Raw genomic sequence first — 21,868 nt, forward strand, 5'->3', positions numbered from 1 at the left:
GTCATGTATGGATGTGAGAGTTGGACTGTGAAGAAGGCTGAGCGCCGAAGAATCGATGCTTTTAAACTGTGGTGTTGGAGAAGACTCTTGAGAGTTCCTTGGACTGCAAGGAGATCCAACCAGTCCATCCTAAAGGAGATCAGTCCTGGGTGTTCATTGGAAGGACTGATGCTGAAGCTGAAACTCCAGTACTTTGGCCACCTCATGCGAAGAGTTGACTCATTGGAAAAGACCCTGATGCTGGGAGGGATTGGGGACAGGAGGAGAAGGGGACGACAGAGGATGAGATGGCTGGATGGCATCACCAACTTGATGGATATGCGTTTGAGTGAACTCCGGGAGTTGGTGATGGACAGGAGGCCTGGTGTGCTGCAGTTCATGGGGTCGCAAAGAGTCGGACATGACTGAACAACTGAACTGAACTGAGAGTGAGGGATGTAAAAAGGAATGAGGCAAAGTGTCTGCCCTTGGAGCACTTTTAGTTTATTAGGTAAAACAAGAATATGAGCAACTAATCCTGACAAAAATTAAAAGCAGCCATGAAATTAAAAGATGCTTGCTCCTTGGAAGAAAAGCTATGACAAATCTAGACAGCGTATTAAAAAGCAGAGACATCACTTTACTGACAAAGACCATAATGTCAAAGCTATGGTTTTTCCAGTAGTCATATACGGATGTGAAAGTTGGACCATAAAGAAGGCTGAGCACTGAAGAATTGATGCTTTTGAATTGTGGTGCTGGAAAAGACTCTTGAGTGTCCCTCGGGCAGCAAAGAGATCAAGCCAGTCAATCCTAAAGGAAATCAAGCCTGAATATTCATTGGAAGGACTGATGCTGAAGCTGAAGCTCCAGTACTTTGGCCACCTTATATGAAGAGCTGACTTATTGGAAAAGACTCTGATGCTGGGAAAGATTGAGGGCAGGAGGAGAAGGGAACAACAGAGGATGAAATGGTTAGATGGCATCAACAACTCAATGGGTATGAGTTTGAGCAAACTCCAGGAGATAGTGAAGAACAGGGAAGCCTAGTGTGCTGCAGTCCATGGGGTCACAAAGAATGGACACAACTTAGTGACTGAACAACAAGAACAGTCGTGACTGAAAAAAAATGAAAATAAGTCAGTGAGAGCAGCTGGATAGGACTATAAACTCTTAGATAACTGATTGATAACTTTTCATGCATGATGTTTTGGTAAATAATAAATCATTCAGTCATGATGTTAAGCTCCAAGTCATTATAATGAGATTAAATCATTATGCCTCTCTTTACAGCAAGTTTATTTCTGATCGTGAAAGTAGAAGAAGTCTCACCAACAGCCACTTGGAAAAAAAGAAATGTGATGACTATGTAAGTGTCACTTTAATAAAGTTTGCTTATTTTTTAAATTACAATAATTGCAACAGATGTTTTTAATTCATCCAGCATGGTACCAAAAGCATAGCTGTTTACTCACCAAGACTTTCCTTGGAGCCTGTGTATTGTCTCCTGAAACCGCTTTGAAAAAATAAGTAGACCACGAAGAAAGAATTCATTGAGTTTCATTTCCCTGTTGGTTCCTGATAGTGCTTTAAAGGCTTTGGAGTGATGATCTTTATGGAGGACTGTTTTGTTTAGTGTGACTGTGTCTCTGTTCAGATTCCAGGAACAACCTCCTTGGGGATGTCTGTTTTTAACCTAAGCAACGCCATTATGGGCAGTGGGATTTTAGGACTCGCCTTCGCCCTGGCAAACACTGGAATCCTACTTTTTCTGTGAGTGTTGACACAGCCATACTTTCCATTTAAAAACTGTATTTTCTGTATGTTTCTGTTCATACCCAGAAGACACTGGAAATACTTTTAAATGGTTCTTACTTCTTTTTATGTTTTACTAGTGTGACTATTTTAAAGTGCATACTTTTGTATTGTTTGTTTGAATGGTTTTTTTCCAAGGAGCACCTAATGTTTGTACAGCTAAAAAAATAGAAAATCATTTTATTAATCAAAAATACCAAAATAAGTACTTGTGAAAAGGATAAAAGATTTGAAAATAGCACTTGTATTTTTGGACTCTTGACTTGTCACTTTAAATCTCAGCTAAATGGTGAAAATATTAAGAGGTGTTTAATCCATCCAGTCACCACTTTGGTATTTGAATTGCTGTGGGATATAAACTATATCCAAAGGTAACTGCAAATTTGTTTGTAAGAAACGTTCAAGAAGCAAAGAAGTTTTCAGTGTTTTAAAGATGAGAAAATAGGGTGTACTTTCTCCCTGAGATTCAGTGAAAAGAAAATGGGCAGTTTTCTTTCACAATAAGTTCATCTCAAACTGTTGAAGAAGACTTTCTGCAAATGTACAGAGGGCTTAATTTCAGTTGGAATGAGATGGCAGATCATTGCAGTCATCGTTCATACGAGGAAAATTCCTACCCAGTCTGATTCCCCTCTCACACCTCAAAGGAGTATCAGTGGTGCTTTGCCTGATGAGGCTGGTACAAAATGCCCTTCTCCTGGGATCTTGCCTTTTTGCCCCTGACGACACTCCCACTCTTCACTGGGTTTGCCCAGTAGTCCTCATTGTTGTATCCATCATTTCTTTGGAAGCAGTTCTGAAAAGACTACTAACCCTGCAAATTGTGTTTATTTCTTTAGAAAGACTTAGAAAACTGACAGAAGTACATTGCTACCCATCCCACACTACTCAGGCATCAGAAATTTCCATCCAGGCTGTGCTGTAGGGATTAATATTCTTACTTTTGTGTGTAAACCCATTAGAGGTGTCCTTCCTAGAATCAGAGAAACTCTGTGTAGGACAGTGAATCTAATATGTTGCCTTCCTTTTGTCAGCCTAATTCAGGAAACCCTCTTCTCTTTATTGCCCAGATCGAATCTTTCTGGGTGGTCTTTCTGTGTATGTATATCCTGAGCCAAGTGCTAGGTTTTAAAATGACAGAAGTTGAACAAAATATTTCTATGGTGATATTTTTTTTGTATATGTGAAACTCTGACCCTGTGAGGATGCCATAGATGGAGTTTGAGTAGCTGTTACTTGTGATTTTCAGTGCGTTGACATGAAACACCTGACTGCTAGTCTCTCCTTCTAAATGGTTATGTAGTCCAACAAGTAACTTAGCTACTGTGAGCTGGAATTCCCTGTGCTTTGAAGCAAGAAAATTGCACTAGAAAAAAAATCTCACAACCCTATTTACCTCCAGAACCCTATAGTTCTGTGACAATTTTCAGTTATTCCAAAGCTGGAAGTAAGTTTGGTTCAGATGTAAGTGTTTCACATTGATTTCTTTCTTTTTAGCTATTGTAATATACAAAGTGTCAATTCTTTAAGGAGGATAATGAGAAAACTCTTGTGGCTTATACTCTATGTCAGGAACTACTCAGAGTGTTTTAAGCTGAGTCCTGACGAGTTTATGAGGCAGGTACTACTGTCCGTTCCCAGTTTCAGAGATAATGCAACTGGTGCTTGGAGAGTAGACCTTTACTCTGGAATCTCTCTTTGCCACCATCCTGGTAATTCCCTCCTCCTTTCTTCTCTGCTAGATCCTTTGTTCCCTGCATTTTCATTTCTTGCTGTTTCTGGATTTACTTCCTTTTTGCTGCTGAGAAAGGGTAAATAAAAATAAAATTTCTGAGCCCTTCATATCTGAAAAATATTTTTATTCTGCCTTCATCGTTGATTGGTAGTTTGGCTAGATATAAACTCTCTATTGGCAGTCATTTTCCTTCATAACTTGGAAGGCATTGCTTCATTCCTTCCTAGTTTTTTTTCTGTTATGAAGTCAAAATGCTTCTGATTCCGGATCTTTTATATATAGCCAGGGTTTTTGTTTTTACTTTGTCTTTCCTGGAAACTTGCCAAATCTCTTTGTTCCCAATGTTCTGAAGTTTCACAATGATGTATCTTGCTATGTATCTCTTTTCATCCATTGTCTCAGGCAACTGGTACAGCTTTTCTTTTAGAAATTTATGCTCTTCAGTTCTGGAACATCTTCTTACATTGTTGTCTTGATGAATTTCTTCCTGCTCTTTCTCTTTTTCTCTCTTTCTAAAACTGTTACCAAGATTTTAGACCTTCTGGACTAGCCCTCTAACTTTTTATTCTTTTCTTTATTTAATTTGTATACTTTTTCACTGTACTTTCTGGGATATGCCATCAAGTTTTTCTCCAACTCTTTACTGAATGTTTTATTTTTTCTTATTTTTTATTTACAGGAGGTTTTAAACATTCTTTGAATGTTCCTTTTTTTATATTATTTTATTTCTGTTTTATGATTTCATTGTTTTCCCTGAGGATTCTAGTGATCATTTTTCTCAGTTACGGAAAATTTCAAACACCAAGTTCAGTTCAGTTCAGTCGCTCAGTCATGTCCGACTCTTTGTGACCCCATGAATTGCAGCACACCAGGCCTCCCTGTCCATCACCAACTCCCGGAGTACACTCAGACTCACGTCCATCGAGTCAGTGATGCCATCCAGCCATCTCATCCTCTGTTGTCCCCTTCTCCTCCTGCCCCCAATCCCTCCCAGCATCAGAGACTTTTCCAATGAGTCAACTCTTCGCATGAGGTGGCCAAAGTAGTGGAGTTTCAGCTTTAGTATCATTCCTTCCAAAGAACACCCAGGGCTGATCTCCTTCAGAATGGACTGGTTGGATCTCCTTGCAGTCCAAAGGACTCTCAAGAGTCTTCTCCAACACCACAGTTCAAAAGCATCAATTCTTCGGCACTCAGCCTTCTTCACAGTCCAACTCTCACATCCATACATGACCATAGGAAAAACCATAGCCTTGACTAGACGGATCTTTGTTGGCAAAGTAATGTCTCTGCTTTTCAATATGCTATCTAGGTTGGTCATAACTTTCCTTCCAAGGAGGAAGCGTCTTTTAATTTCATGGCTGCAGTCACCATCAGCAGTGATTTTGGAGCCCAAAAAAATAAAGTCTGACACTGTTTCCACTGTTTCCCCATCTATTTCCCATGAAGTGATGGGACCGGATGCCATGATCTTCGTTTAGAGAATCTAAAAGCTTCCCTTCTTCCCTTTATCTCATGACCTTGCTTGTTTAGTCAGCCCCTTTCCCAGGTTGTCTTGAAGCAAATCCAAGCCATCATTTCATTCAAAAATATTTCAGTGTATTTCACTAATATATAAGGGCTGTAAAACATAACCATAATATGTCATACCCCCAAAATTAACCATAGTTCCTTAATATCATCAAATATCGAAACTATATTTAAATTGCTCTGATTATCTCATTTTAAAAAAACAATTGGATTGTTCACATCAATACTCAAATAAGGTCCATACAGTATGAGTGTTTGGTATGTGGTTTAAGTCTCTGAGTCTGTAGGCCCCCTATTCTCTTCTGTTCTCTTCTGTGCAATTTATTTGTTCAAGAAACTAGGCCATTTGTCCTATAGAGTTTCTATAATCTGAGTTCTGCTGGTGATTGTACTCTTGTGATGCAAGTTGACTTTTCTGTTTTGGACGCTTTCATTTTAGAACCTTTCCTTAGATGTCAGGTTGTCCCTCTCTGTCTGCTGTATTCAAGAATTGCCAGGGGGTGGGGGGAGAACGAGGCTAATTGAAATCTGGTATACATGAGTGGGGCTTGTTGGAAATAGCTTAACTAAAGATGCTGTCAGTAGCCCTTTTCTTGGGGAACCAGCCATGTCAGTTTCTCCTTGGCTGTTCACATCACCCAGATATCTTCCTGTAAGGCCTGGACATTGCTGCCATCTTTCTTGGGACCAAGTAGACGGAAATGGCTTGGGGGAATATCTCTGTGCATGTGCACCCAATCCTAGTTTTCATTGCAGTACCCCTCCCCCACAAGTTGTGCTGGGTCTCTCACTTGGAGACTTACAGTTTATACTCTTCAGAGAACATATTTATGTATCTTTTGCCTATATGGGAGAGGAGCAGTCAGCTCAATTTACAGAGTAGATACCTGGTCTGAGGAATTTGGCTATTTCTTGAAGTTTGACAGATCCTCTTTATTGAAGCTCATCGTGTTCATTGTTGCCCACTTCCAGTAATGCCCCCAGGGCCTTTTGGGAATTCTCTGGTGTAAACTGGCTTGGCTTTCTCCACTGCAAATTTAACTTTCAGATCTGTCTGCTTTCCAGCTTCTGAAACTTTGTAATTGTCTCTTCTCTCCTATTCTTACTATCCTAGCAGTTTTGTGCCTTTAAAAAAAATCCCTTTACAGGTTTATTGAAGCAGGGGAAGCCTTAGTAAATTCCAGCATTCCATCAACCATTCCTGAAACGTGGTTGATTTTTAGTTACACTGGTTCAGGGAGAAGTCTTGTCTTATGACTCTTCAGTTTCTTATTGAGGCGAAGACTTAGATAACGGTGACTTTTATAGTTGTAGGAAGATCTCCTCTGGATAAAACCATCATAGGTTGGTTGGTTCTTTGCAAGATCCATGAATAGCCAGCACCACACACCAAATCTTCAGGGTAAAGCCCTTGAAGGTAGTTGTATAGGGACCCAAACTTACAAGTTTTTCACAGAAGGCAGAACTCTCCTACCTCAGAACAAGGGTTCACTCTGTGTTGTAAAACCAGCTGCTCCCACAGCTGCTCAAAGCCAAGAAGCAGTTGGCAGGATGAAGATAATTCATGTGGTACAGGGCCCTGTTCCAGACTCTTATTGGCCAACACCGAGAAGGAGTCCAAGCCTGCCAAGGCTTCTTTAGAAAAGCAGCTGGGAAGGCTCCTCTGTGTCTCACTGAGGCTGGGTGCCGGACTCTTCACTGGGGTCATCTGGAAACTTGCTGGGGTGATTGCTTTTTCTTGGATGAGACTGGGGCTTATTTGGGGGACCTGACTATAATGGCTATCATTCATGTTTAAAGCACATCTGATTCAGTGAATTCTGCCCTATTATAAGAATACTGTGAGGATTTGTGTTATCCGGAACCTTTCTGAGGCCTTATATTGGCATCTTAAGAAACAGGAAATACGGTCATGGGGACTCTCAGCTTACAGTTGTTTTGAATGTATATGTTCTTTGTTAAAAAAAATAAATAAATAATGGGGCTGTTCCTTGAAGCAGCAATTTGGGGATGTGCTGAGGCACAGCGTCAAAGTGTTAGTTGCTCAGTCGTATCCAACTTTTTGCAACTCCGTGGACTGTAGCCTCTGTCTGTGGAATTCTCCTGGCAAGAATACTGGAGTCATGGCCATTCCCTTCTCCAGGGAATCTTCCCTACTCAGGGACTGAACCCAGAACTCCCACATTGCAGGCAGAATCTTTACCATCTGAGCCACCAGGGAAGCCCATCAAAGTAAGGGTGAGATGCTCCCATCTAATCGAGTTTTCCTAAGAGTGGGGTCCAAGGGAAAGGCAATGGATGCTGAAGAAATCTCTCTGCACTGTATCCTCCTCCTCTCTTGCTAATCTCTTTGCACAGCTTCCCCATAAATTCATTATAGCAAAACTAGGAATTAAAAGTAAATATTAGCATGGAAGAATGATGGCTTTTGTTTTGTTTGTTATTTCACATTCAGTTCAGTTCAGTCGCTCAGTTGTGTCCAACTCTTTGCGACCCCATGAATTGCAACACACCAGGCCTCCCTGCCCATCCCCAACTCCTCGAGTTTACTCAAACTCACATCCATCTAGTCGGTGATGCCATCCAGCCATCTCATCCTCTGTCATTTCCTCCTGCCCCCAACCTCTCCCACCATCAGAGTCTTTTCCAATGAGTCAACTCTTCCAATGAGGTGCCCAAAGTACTGGAGTTTCAGCTTTAGCATCATTCCTTCCAAAGAAATCCAAGGGCTGATCTCCTTCAGAATGGACTGGTTGGATCTCCTTGCAGTCCAAGGGACTCTCAAGAGTCTTCTCCAACACCACAGTTCAAAAGCATCAATTCTTCAGTGCTCAGCTTTCTTCACAGTCCAACTCTCACATCCATACATGACCACAGGAAAAACCATAGCCTTGACTAGACGGATCTTTGTTGGCAAAGTAGTGTCTCTGCTTTTCAATGTGCTATCTAGGTTGGTCATAACTTTCCTTCCAAGGAGTAAGCACCTTTTAATTTCATGGCTGCAATCACCCTCTGCAGTGATTTTGGAGCCCCAAAAAATGAAGTCTGACACTGTTCCACTGTTTGCCCATCTATTTCCCATGAAATGATGGGACCAGGTGCCATGATCTTTGTTTCTGAATGTTGATCTTTAAGCCAACTTTTTCACTCTCCTCCTTCACTTTCATCAAGAGGCTTTTTAGTTCCTCTTCACTTTCTGCCATAAGGCTGGTGTCATCTGCATATCTGAGGTTACTGAGATTTCTCCCAGCAATCTTGATTCCAGCTTGTGCTTCTTCCAGCCCAGCGTTTCTCATTACCATTTCCCAAAACAGGAAAGTTGCATTTTCTGAAGATTTCTATTAAAGGCCTACATTTTATAGAAAATTAATCTCTGAAGAACATGTCATCTCACTGTGCCAGGTTAATGAGAAGTTAATTACACTATATAGAAGCTGATAAAGTAATAAATGCTTTATATTTTTCCTTAACTTCTTAGCATGTATTATTATTTTAATCATGTAACCTTTAAGTTTAAAACCATGAAAAAGAAGAATGTAATTCATGATATTCCTAGGAGCTCAAAGAGATATCACAGTTTATTGTAAACACTGAGTTTGTAAACTATCTGTTCAAAATGATCGTTGTGAAATAACATTATAATCTGTGCGGAGTAATAATTTAAATTTTATTTTGGTTGATTATTACTCCTGCCTATTTTTGGTGTTTTCCATTTTCTGTCTCACTTAGGTAGTGGTGATGAGAATAAAAAGGATAATGTCTAAAAGCACACTTTGAAAAGTGACATGCAATAAAACATGTATTAATTAGTAATGACCCATCAGGCTCCTTTAAGAAACTAATGAGTGTGCGTATAGACGAGCAGGAAAGAGAGAGAGAGGGAGATGGAGAGATAACCAGGAGTGGCTGGTACATAGTAACACTATGTACTAAGCATTTGCTAAAGTATTAACTAGGTAGCTACTAAATAGTAGGTAACATTTGTTGAACGGTAACTGTATATACCATATTATCTCATCTAATCCCCACAGCAACACTATGAAGTAAATATTACCCCCATTTTAATGATGAAGTAACTGATGTTTAATAACACCTTAGAAAGTAGGGGAGCCAGAGTTGCATTCAGAATCTCTTGACTCTAGAACCTGAGTGACCTAAAACACTGTACTGCCTTTTAGTGATGCCTTCAGAAGCCAAACTTACATTATTAATGTACTTCTTGAGACAAATCTTATTCTTATCAATGGGTACTTGCAAGTTAATCCCTTATCTCTTAAAAAATCAGTAATACAAAAAATCAGTAATACAAAATACCTTGTAAAATCAGTCAGTATTCTTGAACTACTTTACTGCTGTTCCACCAAGAACCATCACCCACCTTTTTTGTAATGGAAATAGTTCAGGAATACCAAGGATACCAAATTGTGTATCAGGGGTGGTCAAGTTCCTGGTCTCAGCAAGTATAATATATGCCTCATGTGTTCAGTCACCTAGTCATATCTGACTCTTTGTGACCCTGTGGACTGTAGGCTGCTAGGCTCCTCTGTCCATGGGATTTCCCAGGCAAGAATTCTGAAATGGGTTACCATTTCCTCCTCCCGGGGATTTTCCCAGTCCTAAGCTGGGTCTCCTGTGGCTCTCTACTGGCAGGTGGATTCTTTACCACATGAGCCACCTGGGACACCCTATACAAGCCTCAAATATATTGTAAAACCAGTAGGCTTTGTGAACTGCTTCATATTTGTCTTTATGTGTACTTGCCTTTGCCTCATGTACTATTTAAGATTGCTCACTGCCCTTGAACCTAATTCCTTCCAGGACTTTAACTAAATTTTTTGTAATTAAGAATTGAAAACCAAGAAATAGCAAAGTCAAATAACATCAAGTTCATTATTAGGGAATTGGTTAAATAACCATAATAGTTCCATGAAATGGAATATTCAGTTCAGTTCAGTTCAGTCACTCAGTCGTGTCCGACTCTTTGCGACCCCATGAATCGCAGCACGCCAGGCCTCCCTGTCCATCACCAACTCCTGGAGTTCATCCAGACTCACGTCCATTGAGTCAGTGATGCCATCCAGCCATCTCATCCTCTGTCATCCCCTTCTCCTCCTGCCCCCAATCCCTCCCAGCATCAGAGTCTTTTCCAATGAATCAACTCTTCGCATGAGGTGGCCAAAATACTGGAGTTTCAGCTTTAGCATCATTCCTTCCAAAGAAATCCCAGGGCTGATCTCCTTCAGAATGGACTGGTTGGATGTCCTTGCAGTCCAAGGGACTCTCAAGAGTCTTCTCCAACACCACAGTTCAAAAGCATCAATTCTTCGGCACTCAGCCTTCTTCACAGTCCAACTCTCACATCTATACATGACCACAGGAAAAACCATAGCCTTGACTAGACGAACCTTTGTTGGCAAAGTAATGTCTCTGCTTTTGAATATGCTCTCTAGGTTGGACATAACTTTCCTTCCAAGGAGTAAGTGTCTTTTAATTTCATGGCTGCAGTCACTATCTGCAGTGATTTTGGAGCCCCCAAAAATAAAGTCTGACACTGTTTCCACTGTTTGCCCATCTATTTCCCATTAGACTACTATTTATAAGAGTGAAATAGACTTATATGTCCTGCTATGGAGAAATTTTCCAGGGATGTTATTATGTAGAAGCAAACTGAATATTGGGTGGAAGTGAGCATGGGGATAGATTGAGTATATGTACGTATATTACATAGGCTTTGTGGGGAAGGTTCACAAGAAAACTGTTGACAGTGGCTACTTTGGGAGTGTGACACAGGGCCTAGGGGTGGAATGGGAGTGGAAAGTTTACACTCCTTAACGTATCTTTTTTACCGTATACTTTAGGGGAAGAAATTAGTTAAGAAATTGTTTTTTAAAGAACTTAAAACTACTGCAATGAGACTTTTTCTCTTACCTTCAGAAAACTTGAGGAAAAAAAAATTCAGTGTGATTATTTAGACCACAAGAGCTAGAATGAGCCATCAGTACAGTGCCACCTGCTCCAATCTGCATTTTCCCTTCATCTCCCTGCAGACTGCCTCTGCATCAGCCACAGAGGCCACCGGGACTGTGCGTATCATCTCGGCCTTTCCACTACCCAGTGGGGGCCACCCCACTCCCGTACCATCCCTGTGCTTCTGAATCCTGACATTCCTCTAAGACCCAGGCCAGATGCCATGTCCAAAAAGGTTTCTCTGATCCTCCAAGATAGAGGGAAGGATCTCCCTTTCTTCTTTTTTTGGTGTAGCCTTTATAGCAAATAGCACTTCCATTATTTAGGGCTTCTCAGGTAACGCAGTGGTAAAGAGTCTGCCTGCCAGTGTCAGAGACACAAGAAATATGGGTTCAATCCCTGGATTGAGAAGATCCCCTGGAGTAGAAAATGGAAGCTCACTCCAGTATTGCCTAGAAAATGGACAGAGGAGCCTGGTGGGCTACCATCCATGGGCTCTCCCAAGAGTTGGACATGACTTAGCAACTCAGCACAGCACACATACTTCCATTATTTAGGCATATATATTCTGTTTCCTGTTGAACACTGATCCCTACAAGGGCAGGATTAATGTCTAATTCTTCCTTATTCTCCCCCTCACCACAAAATCCAAAACAGTGCTTGCCTATAGCTGATCTCAATAAAGTTTTCCTGAAATGAATGAATGACTATGTGAGAATTAGCTTAGTCTTACAAAGGCTTTAGGGCAAACAATGTCCCTTATAATTTTGCAAACTTATCAGAAGGAAAAAAGTCAACTATGAGATTTAGTTCACCCTCCAATTTTAAGTAGGCTGTGGAGATGTAATGAAAATTGGAGAAGGTTAGCAAGGGACTCACCACCCTTTGGTTACTTTCCTGGGAATGCCTCTTTCATTTGAAAAATCAAAATAGAGACTGTTAAGAATTACTATGAGGTTAGCACTGCATTGCTAAAAGGGCATTTATTGCTAAATTGCTGTTTGCAGAAAGGACAGTAATTTTCATTGTTAGTTTACAGCAATTACCTTCACTTTGTGGTGGATTGTTTGTTCCAATTGTAGGTAAAGTCCCTCTCTTAATATTTACCTTTGTAGATGGTTATCACTATCCTACCACCAAAAAGATGCAATACAGTATTGCCTATAATCACAGTGTTTGCAAACAAATCAGTAAATAGCCATTCAGTAAAGATAAATCTAAAAAATGAGGAATGCTATAAGCCAAGATCAGACTACCAGATGCCTTCTCTAGTGTTTTACAATTCAGCCTGCATAAGGGGTAGGCAGAAACGGAATTAGAACAACAGACTCATCAACACATTGCCCTAAATCCTGTTCATATATTACGGTTATTTGATCATTACTGTCGTGTCACAAATATGGGCTTCTTGTTCTATCAGGAGATTTGCTGTCTTAAACAACTGCCTCAGCATAGCTCTCTGGAGTCTCTCAATCTTTTTCTGCAAATTTTACCAAATTGGAGTGAGGTTGCAGTGTACCTTTGCAAATATTCTGCATGGTCTCGAACTTTCATTGCTTTATTACTTTAGATACATTCCTAAAAGTTTGAATCATACCCACCAAAGATGATAATTTTCCTCTTAGCCATAACAAAGATGGTCTGTGTGATATTTATCAAGTCATTCCTGGTAAATGTTGAGTTGTCTTCTCTAGGGGCTCTGAAGCAGGCAGTTCTTGGCCTCCTAAGGAAAGACCAAATTGGATGTTGTGATATCAAAACAGGCACAATAAAGAGGAAGTCAATAGGAAATGCTGCTCTTCTGATGATCCTAGGAGGTCCCTGGGTAGAGGCTCACTCATCTTCCATCTTGTCAGTCACTTACTTGTTTTCAAAATTCTTTGAGTTATGGTCTCTGTTCCTTAGAAATGATTTGAAGAGAAAATTGTTATCCTTCAGCTGGCAGCAAATATCATTGGCCTCAGAGTCTCTTGTTTGGGAATAATGATACTGGAAGGGGAGCAGTGGTACATTCAGGCTTGCCAGCATTTGGAATACATGTAGAAAGGACAGCAGCAGTGCCCTTGAACTCTATTGAAATTCACTGGATGAGGAAGCTTTTCAGAAATGGGGAAATAGGAAAGGGGTTAGTGTTGTGCTAAAAATGAGTGCCTATTTTGTAAACAGAAGGAGTTGGCAAGTATAAGAGATCGGTCCCACCCACTGTTTTTAAAAATTGAGCAGTTATGCTTCGTTGATGAATCATCTGAGATGTGTCTGATAAGGGCTTCCAAGAAGTCGATGCTCTTGGCCCCAGAGGTCTAGGAGTGGTGTGCGTGTGAGTGTGCACGTGTGCATAAACACGCAGTACATACACTGAGTCTTCACTCAGGTCTTCCTATGCTGAGTTGCATCCAGGGCCCTGGTGCTACCCAAGGGCAGCAGTGTGGCCCCATTTTGGAGCCCTGTGTTTTTCTTAGTCTGCATGAAGCAGCTTAACTAAACTGTCTGAAACTAAACTAAACTAAACTAAACTGTTTAACAGTACTATTCGTGGCCATGATGCATAGAATGCCTTTAACGTTTACTCTTCTGGGTTACAGTAAGACAGATGTGTCACACAGTAGGTCCACGCAGTCCAGAAATTTGGATTTTCCAGAGTAGCTTGAACTCACAGAGTAGCAGGCAGTTTAGTAGATTGGAAAACTGCCCTGGCGTGGGCCAGTTAGTCTGGCTTTGTTCTATGGCCCCAGGCTTCACCTTTGGTCAGGCACACTGTATCAGTGATCTACATCTGTATCAGGGTCAGCAAACTATAGTCCACAGACAAAAGCCACCTGCAGCCTCTATTTGTATGGCTTGCTAGACGAGAATGGCTTAAATTTTTTTTTAAGGGTTAAAAAATGAAGATACCTATAAAGTATGCATTGTTTCATGGAGTCTTTATAACAATTCTATTTAGCATCCCATTTTACAAATAAAGAAGCTAAGAGTTACAGAGGCTAAGTAACTTGCCCAGGATGACACCAGTTGGGAGTGGGAGAGGGGACGGGAGGGCAATGATGATGTATTCCTCTTAACTCACCTTAAGTGTATGGGTTGTTACCTTGGAAACAGAAAAAAGTGTGAATTCAGCCTGTATTCCACTATTCCTACTGGAATGGAAGTCCACACAGCCCATCAAGTATAGCAGATTCCTTTACCTAGTGGTTATATGGAATTCTTTTGTCACTCAGGGGTCACATCTTTAGAGTGTAATAAAGGAGGCATCATTTTGAAAGGTAAGGATATAGTTTTGAGGAGAAGGGAAGCCACAAGGAAGTGATCCTTGTGGAATGGAAGGAAGCCATTTCTCAAGTTAAAAATGGAGCACTCACAAAACCCACAACCTTCTATCAATAACTATAGTCAAAAAACAGGAAGTGGTGGCACATGGCTTTCTTGCTGATACAACTTCCTCATTTAAACTCAGACCTCCTCCTAACTTTCTTAGCTTCTCAAAAGCATCAACTAAACTGATAAACTCTATTTCTATCTACGTAAAAACTTCTCTCTCTTTAGGATTATATTAGATATTGTTTGATTTGATCACCAGTGAAATACATTCCTTGCCTTAGACAAAACAAATGACCTAATCAACAGTGACCAGTACTTTGTTTTGTCTAAGGCAAGGAGTGTATATCACTGGTGATCAAATCAAACAATATCTAATATAATCCTAAAGAGAAAGAAGTTTTTAAAAGAGATACACAGATAGAAATAGAGTTTATCAGTTTAGTTGATGCTTTTGAGAAGCTAAGAAAGTTAGGAGAAGGTCTGAGTTTAAATGAGGAAGTTGTATCCACAAGAAAGAAAGCCTGTGTCGCCACTTCGTGTTTTTTTCGCCTATAGTTGTAACCAGTCCATTCTGAAGGAGGTCAGCCCAGGATTTCTTTGGAAGGAATGATGCTGAAGCTGAAACTCCAGTACTTTGGCCACCTCATTGGAAGAGTTGACTCATTGGAAAAAACTCTGATGCTGGGAGGGATTAGGGTCAGGAGGAGAAGGGGACGACAAAGGATGAGATGGCTGGATGGCATCACTGACTTGATGGATGTGAGTCTGAGTGAACTCCAGGAGTTGGTGATGGACAGGGAGGCCTGGCGTGCTGTGGTTCATGGGGTCGCAAAGAGTCGGACACGACTGAGCGACTGAACTGAACTGAATCAACAGTGAGGCTAGTTTAAGAGAATCTTTGCACCACAGAATTTAGATTTGCCTACAAGAAAAGTAATGGAATTGTACAAATAATTGATCCTCACCTGTTCCCTGTCCAGCCTTTAAAAACCATCCCTTTAATTCTCTTGTTCACTTTGTAAATATTACAAATAATCACATGCTACTAGATCCTAGTGTGCTAGTCTTCTGACCCTCAGAATGTTGAAATTTAATCAGGGTGTAGTGACTAAGAAGTCCATTTTGGGACTGAATAACTAGATGTTTCTGCTCTTTTCCATAAGTATTTCATGAGTTCCTTAAATTAAATGGGAATTATATTAATAAGCTTTGGGCTTAAACAGATACATACCTCCCAAAAAAGGGTTTGGAATAATGATGCTGGCATTTGAAAGATTCTTTATATTTTTTATTTTAATACTACTATTGTAAAAGTAAGATAATCATTAAGGCCATTTTGAAAATGTATAAAATATTAAAAAATCACTCAAAGTCTGTTAAAACAAGCTCAATTACTAATACTTGGATATATTTTAATCTAAGTTTTTTGTCTTCTGCTAGGCTCTTGCTTTTCACACTGGTATTCTTCTGTGGACATTTGACTTTGGCAGACAGTAAAGTACGGTGGATAAAGACTCTGGAGTTCAACTGCCAGAGTTTGAGGGCTACGATGCTGGCTTTGTGACCTTGGATAAAATATTCAACCTCTCTGAACTTTAGTTTCCTTATCTGTAAAATAGGTAGTAATAGTACTATTCATAAGTAAAATACTGTTAAAAGTGTTTAGTGTGGGCCTGACAGAGTGAATATTTAAATTTATTGTTCTGTTCAGTTCAGTTGCTCAGTCGTATCCGACTCTGTGACCCCATGGACTGTAGCACACCAGGCCTCCCTGTCCGTCACCAACTGCCAGAGCTTGCTCAAACTCATGTCCATTGAATTGGTGATGCCATCCAACCATCTCATCCTCTGTCATCCCCTTCTCCTCCTGCCTTTAATCTTTCCCAGCATCAGGGTCTTATTGTTAATATAAATTTATTGTTAGCAGTGATCAACAAAGTGCTTAATTATACCGAATTCTCATTGAAGTAAATGAAAGCTCTAGGAGGTGCATTTGTTATGTAAAAAATAATTTTGAATTTTTCAAAATATTTAAAATTTCCTCATGAATTAGAATAGCTTGTCCCTCTCTCCTAATTTTCAGGCGTGTGTTCTTCCATTTAAGCTCTCATCAAAAAATACTTCTTCTGTGTGCCCTTTCCTCTCCACTTAAGCCTCTCCCACTGGCATCACTACCCAGACCAGAAACTATACTGCACCACCCACTTTGCACGTACCCGCTAGACACCCTGCTCCAGACCACAGCCTCCTCTACTTCCCTCCAAGGGCTTCCCTTTGGATACTCCCAACTGTGCCTTGTATGTCTTTTAAAACCTCTGTGCTTCCTTCCCTGTCCAGCTTAGATGTCACAGCCCTTCACTTAAACTCCTCACTTCCCCACACCTGAAATTACCTTCCTCCACTGGTGCTGTATCACAGTATCCTGGAAAAGCCCTGAACCTGAGCTCCCTGACCACACAGATGAATGACATTTCAAATTCACCTCATTGGGCTCTCCAGCCCTTCCTTCATCCCCAGCAGGCACTCTGCTCTCTTCAGCAGTATTTTAAAATATGGATGTGAGAGTTGGACTATAAAGAAAGCTGAGCACAGAAGAATTGATGCTTTTGAACTGTGGTGTTAGAGAAGACTCTTGAGAGTCCCTTGGACTGCAAGGAGATCCAACCAGTCCATCCTAAAGGAGATCAGTCCTGGGTGTTCATTGGAGGGACTGATGTTGAAGCTGAAAGTCCAATACTTTGGCCACCTGATCTGGAGAGCTGACTCATTTGAAAAGACCCTGATTGTTGGGAAAGATTGAGGGCAGGAGGAGAAGGGGACGACAGAGAATGAGATGGTTGGATGGCATCACCGACACAATGGACATGAGTTTGGGTGGACTCCGGGAGTTGGTGGTGGACAGGGAGGCCTGGCATGGTGCTGTTCATGGGGTCGAAAAGAGTCGGACAGGACTGAGTGACTGAACTGAATTCACGTCATAGAGAGATTTCTTATATGAAGAGTTGAGGGTGGAGTGAAAGAGTGGGGAGAGTCAGTGGAGATGAGAGGTGAATGAGAAAATGGGGAAGGTGGAGACAGCCTGGAAATGTGGAAGAAAGGTGGGAGGTAGAAGAGAGCTTGGCAGAGGCCAGCATCACAGGGAAGGACTGGAGAAAGATGATTGGCCAGGAGACAGAGCTTTTCCTACACTTTGTTCAATTCCCTTGTCCTCGGGTTTTACATTTTCTTGCACATATTCTGCCTCAATCAGCATCTCTGTCTATGAGTCCACATAGACAGTGGACTGTCTATGATAGTGAGGGGCTGCAGTTTGGGGGGACACGATGTTAGATAAAAGCAGGATGAGTAATAAAGACCACTTTCTCTCCAGCGAAGGAGTTTTCATGTGGACTATTCTAATGATGAGGATGGCAAAAGTTTTATATTTGTAAGGAAATAATTCATTTATTCATCAAATATTTATTGGTATATTTTATGTGCCAGACACTCTCCCAGGCACTGGGGATATCAAAGGATATAGAAACAGAGATATCTGCATGATAAAATAACGTTAGCATGTCAGAGTATTTTTCAATTCAAGAAAGCTTTTGTGAGCACCAAGCCACAGAGCACTGGTGCTCTCGCTGCACCTCAGGTGCCAGCACGCTTGCACAGAGCCCCACGGCTCAGAGACACATGCAGGCAGAACAGAGAGGCGTCCGCAGCCGCCTGAGGCCTTAGCATAGGGATGCTAGTAAGATCATTCTTTCCTGAGTGACTTGGTCTGAGAGAAAAACACCAGCTTGTCATTCGGTTCTTAGGCAGGGGCTCTCCAGATCTCACAGGAAGCTGGTGTTCTTTTCTGGTGAGGAAAGAAGAGGGGCTACAGTAATGATTCACCTAGTAATTGCTTACTTTCACGGCCTCCCTTGTGGTAAGAAAGAGCTGTTCATTCCTCCCTTCTAGCTCTTCTTCCTTGACCTTGATGTTCTCCCAGCCTCTGCCTTCTCAGATGAACAGCCCCTACTAGTGTAGAATGTGGTTAGTGAATTCTTCCTCTTGGACACCCTTCCAGGAAGGTGCCCTGGCCCTGTGTTCCCAGAGGAGCACTTCGGGCCAGTGCAGACACGACTCTGCGTGGCTCTGGGCCTTGGGCCGCCGGAGCTCTGCCGAGATGCCTGTGTCCACCCTTGGTTACCCCTATGTTCCCTTTTCTTCTCAAAGCAGAACTGAAAAGAGACAGGAGATTACCAGAAACCTAGCTTTTTCCTAAGAATCTGCAGAAAGGGCAATGCCCTAAGGTTGGGAGTGCAGGCGGAGGACAGGTCAGCTGAAAATAGGCCCCAGATCCACTTTCCTAGGACCAGCTCAGCTCCTTGTTTGGGCTGAAGTGACTACAAAAAGGAAGATAGTAACTGTGCTCTTAAGGTTTGGGTTGGAGGACTGGGCCTAGGAATTGACAGGCTGATAACAGGGTTTCAGCCTGTCTCAGCCAGGTGTCAGGGTCTCTCAAACAATCTCAGGCCTAGCCCTTGTCTCCAGTCACAGCACCCTGACAGCCAAGACCTTTACTTGGAAAATCCAGCTTCGCACCCCCATCCCTGATCCCCACACCCACACCCACCCCCCACAGTTAGGTGTGGACACCACTGCTCCTTGTTGAGCTGGCTTGTGGATTTGTACTTCAGAGGTACAAAAGTAGTTGATATAATAGGTCACCAGCCTGAAATGCCATCACTTGGTAAGAAATAAAACAGGCATCTCTGGACATTATTTTTTTAAAAGGTTTTATACTCTCATCCAGGTTTAGATAGAAGAGGGGGGATTATATAGTATGGTCAACCTCGGGGCCCCTTTGGAGGAAAGGACATGGCAGTTGGGGAGGGGTGTGAAGTTAAAAATAATTTAAAATATATGTATCCTAGTGAAGTAAGTCATGCCCTAATACCCTTAGGAAGTCAACCAAAGGAAACAGACAGGACTCACTTTCACACTGAGAGTCGGTCAGGGTCCCACAGGAATGACATTGGTTCAGCTGTAAATGCTTCCCTTCAGCCCAGTCTCACCTGGACAGTGGTGGGGTCCGTGTCCCAGGTAATCACCCTGAACACCTGCAGACAGTGTGGAAGGTGATGTGGTGGCGCTGGTCCAGAGGTTGTGAGACATAAACACTGAGACGGACATGCCAGGGGACCAGAGCTCGTAGCTTTACATCCTGGCTACTCTAGGTGCAGTTCATGGACCAGCGGCATCAGCTTACCTGGGAGCTTGGGAAACATACAGAATCTGACGTCCCATCCCAGACCTGCTGACTGAGAATCTTCATTTTAACAAGAACCTAAGGAAATTCAGCGGAGAAGGCAATGGCACCCCACTCCAGTACTCTTGCCTGGAAAATCCCATGGATGGAGGAGCCTGGTAGGCTGCAGTCCATGGGGTGGCAAAGAGTTGGACACAACTGAGCGACTTCACTTTCACTTTTCGCTTTCCTGCATTGGAGAAGGAAATGGCAACCCACTCCAGTATTCTTGCCTTGAGAATCCCAGGGACGGGGGAGTCTGGTGGGCTGCCGTCTACGGGGTCGCACAGAGTCGGACATGACTGAAGCGACTTAGCAGCAGCAGCAGCAGCAGCAAGGAGATTCAGATAGACTCAAAGCTTGAGAATAATTGCTTTAAACTCAGGCAAGGGAGAGGACAGGGAGAGTCATGCTGGGAGGGTTGGTAAGGGTTCTGTCTTTTTTGAGAGAAGTGGGGCCTGGATGAGTTGAAAGCCCTCACCTGTGTGGCAGCCTTGAACACCCCCATCTGAGCTATTTCTAGATCCACAGTGGTGACGGCTGCTTCATCTTCACCTCTTTCAAGGGCTCTGATACTCGGTTGGAGGATGTCATATGATTTCTTGTTATATAGCTGGGCTGTTAAAAAGATAGTTTCATCTGCCTTAAAGTGTTGTTAGGTTGGGTTTTATTCTTTTTTCTTTTTTTTGAAGGTATAACTTATAAAATTCCTAATTCAAGTTAAAGGATGTAGGATTGGATGAATTTACTCAAATACAGTTGTGAAATCACCACTACAGCCATGGTATAGAACATTTCAATCATCTTAAGTGTTGGTTCCATTTATTGTCACAGCTTTCTATTTCATTAGCATAACATACTTTTAAAAATGAAAAATTTTAAAACATTAGCCATATAATCTTTGTGTATATTATAGAAGAATAAAGAATCACAGTCCTATAAATGTTTCAAACAATGACAGATAAATGTTTTTAAAATAGACGTTTAGGTGTTCATTGTTTAATGTATGAGACAAAATTTTCTTGCAGCAAATAGAGGAAAAACGTCTCTGAATATATTGCCAGAGGACTGAAAATGGACAAATGTCATCCCAGGTTTCAAAAGTGGTAAAAAGTAGAGCCCAAACATCATTCCAGTACTCTTGCCTGGAAAATCCCATGGACGGAGGAGCCTGGTGGGCTGCAGTCCATAGGGTCGCTGAGGGTCGGACACGACTGAGCAACTTCAGTTTCACTTTTCCCTTTCCTGCATTGGAGAAGGAGGTGGCGGCCCACTCCAGTTTTCTTGCCTGGAGAATCCCAGGGACGGGGGAGCCTGGTGGGCTGCCGTCTGTGGGATCACACAGAGTAGGACACGACTGAAGCGACTTAGCAGCAGCAGCAAACATCATTCCAGAGCAGATTACTAAATAGCTTATTTATGTGCAATTACTGCAGAAAATATTGCTCCTTGGGCCAAATAAGTATGTCCTAAATAGTCATGCTTAACTAACTTATCTTTTGAAGAATGAACTGGTAACACAGGGAATACTTCTCAGTACTCTGTAATGACTTACAAGGAAAAGAATCTTAAAGAGTGGATATATGTATATGTATAACTGATTCACTTTGCTGTACAGTGGAAATTAACACAGCATTGTAAATCAACTATACGCCAATAAAAATTTTCAGAAGAGTGAACTGGCAGGTCACAGGACTGGCTTAAACAGAGTGTACTTTGATTTTTGTAAGATATTTGGCAGAATCTCATGTGACTTAAAAATGAGATTCTAACCTTTGTAAAGTCACTTTTTCTTAGGTAAGAGTCTGCTATGTCCTGTGTTTGATATTATAAGTATAGGAAATAGGACAGGCCATGAGTGCATGCTTAGTCACTCACTCGTGTCTGACTCTTAGTGACCCCATGGATTGTGGTCTGTCGTGCTTCTCTGTCCATGGAATTATCCAGGCAAGAATACTGGAGTGGATAGCCATTCCCTTCGCCAGAGGATCTTCCCAACCCAGGGATTGAACCCATGTCTCCAGCATTGCAGGTGAATTCTTTACCATCTGAGCCACCAGGGAAGCCCTAGGACAGGCCATGGCTGTGAATTAAACCATCAAGGCCTGTCCTGCAGTCCAGGAGTGGAGACATATAGTAAAGCAATAAAACAGATTCCTCTGGCTGCTGGGTCCAAGAAAATCAAGAAAAAAGAGACATAGAGATTATCCCAGCTGCCCAGAAATTAAAGAAGATAGTGGCTTGGATTT

At 41.8% G+C, this 21,868-nt stretch overlaps 1 protein-coding gene across 4 annotated transcripts in view; it reads left to right on the top strand.

The window, feature by feature from the left end:
* The window catches only part of SLC38A1 (solute carrier family 38 member 1), a 79,448-nt gene that overhangs the window by 29,484 nt on the left and 28,096 nt on the right, over nt 1–21,868 (top strand). For all 4 annotated transcript variants that reach the window (XR_009736410.1, XM_061416371.1, XM_061416368.1 and 1 more), the window contains 2 exons: nt 1,273–1,348; nt 1,637–1,752. Coding sequence is in view for 3 of the 4 variants with exons in the window: in XM_061416371.1 (XP_061272355.1) it covers nt 1,273–1,348; nt 1,637–1,752 (192 nt within the window). In the remaining variant the exon portion in view is untranslated. The remainder of the gene's footprint in view (nt 1–1,272; nt 1,349–1,636; nt 1,753–21,868) is intronic.

The sequence above is a fragment of the Bos javanicus genome, chromosome 5 (genome assembly GCF_032452875.1).
Source record: "Bos javanicus breed banteng chromosome 5, ARS-OSU_banteng_1.0, whole genome shotgun sequence".
Taxonomy (NCBI): domain Eukaryota; kingdom Metazoa; phylum Chordata; class Mammalia; order Artiodactyla; family Bovidae; genus Bos; species Bos javanicus.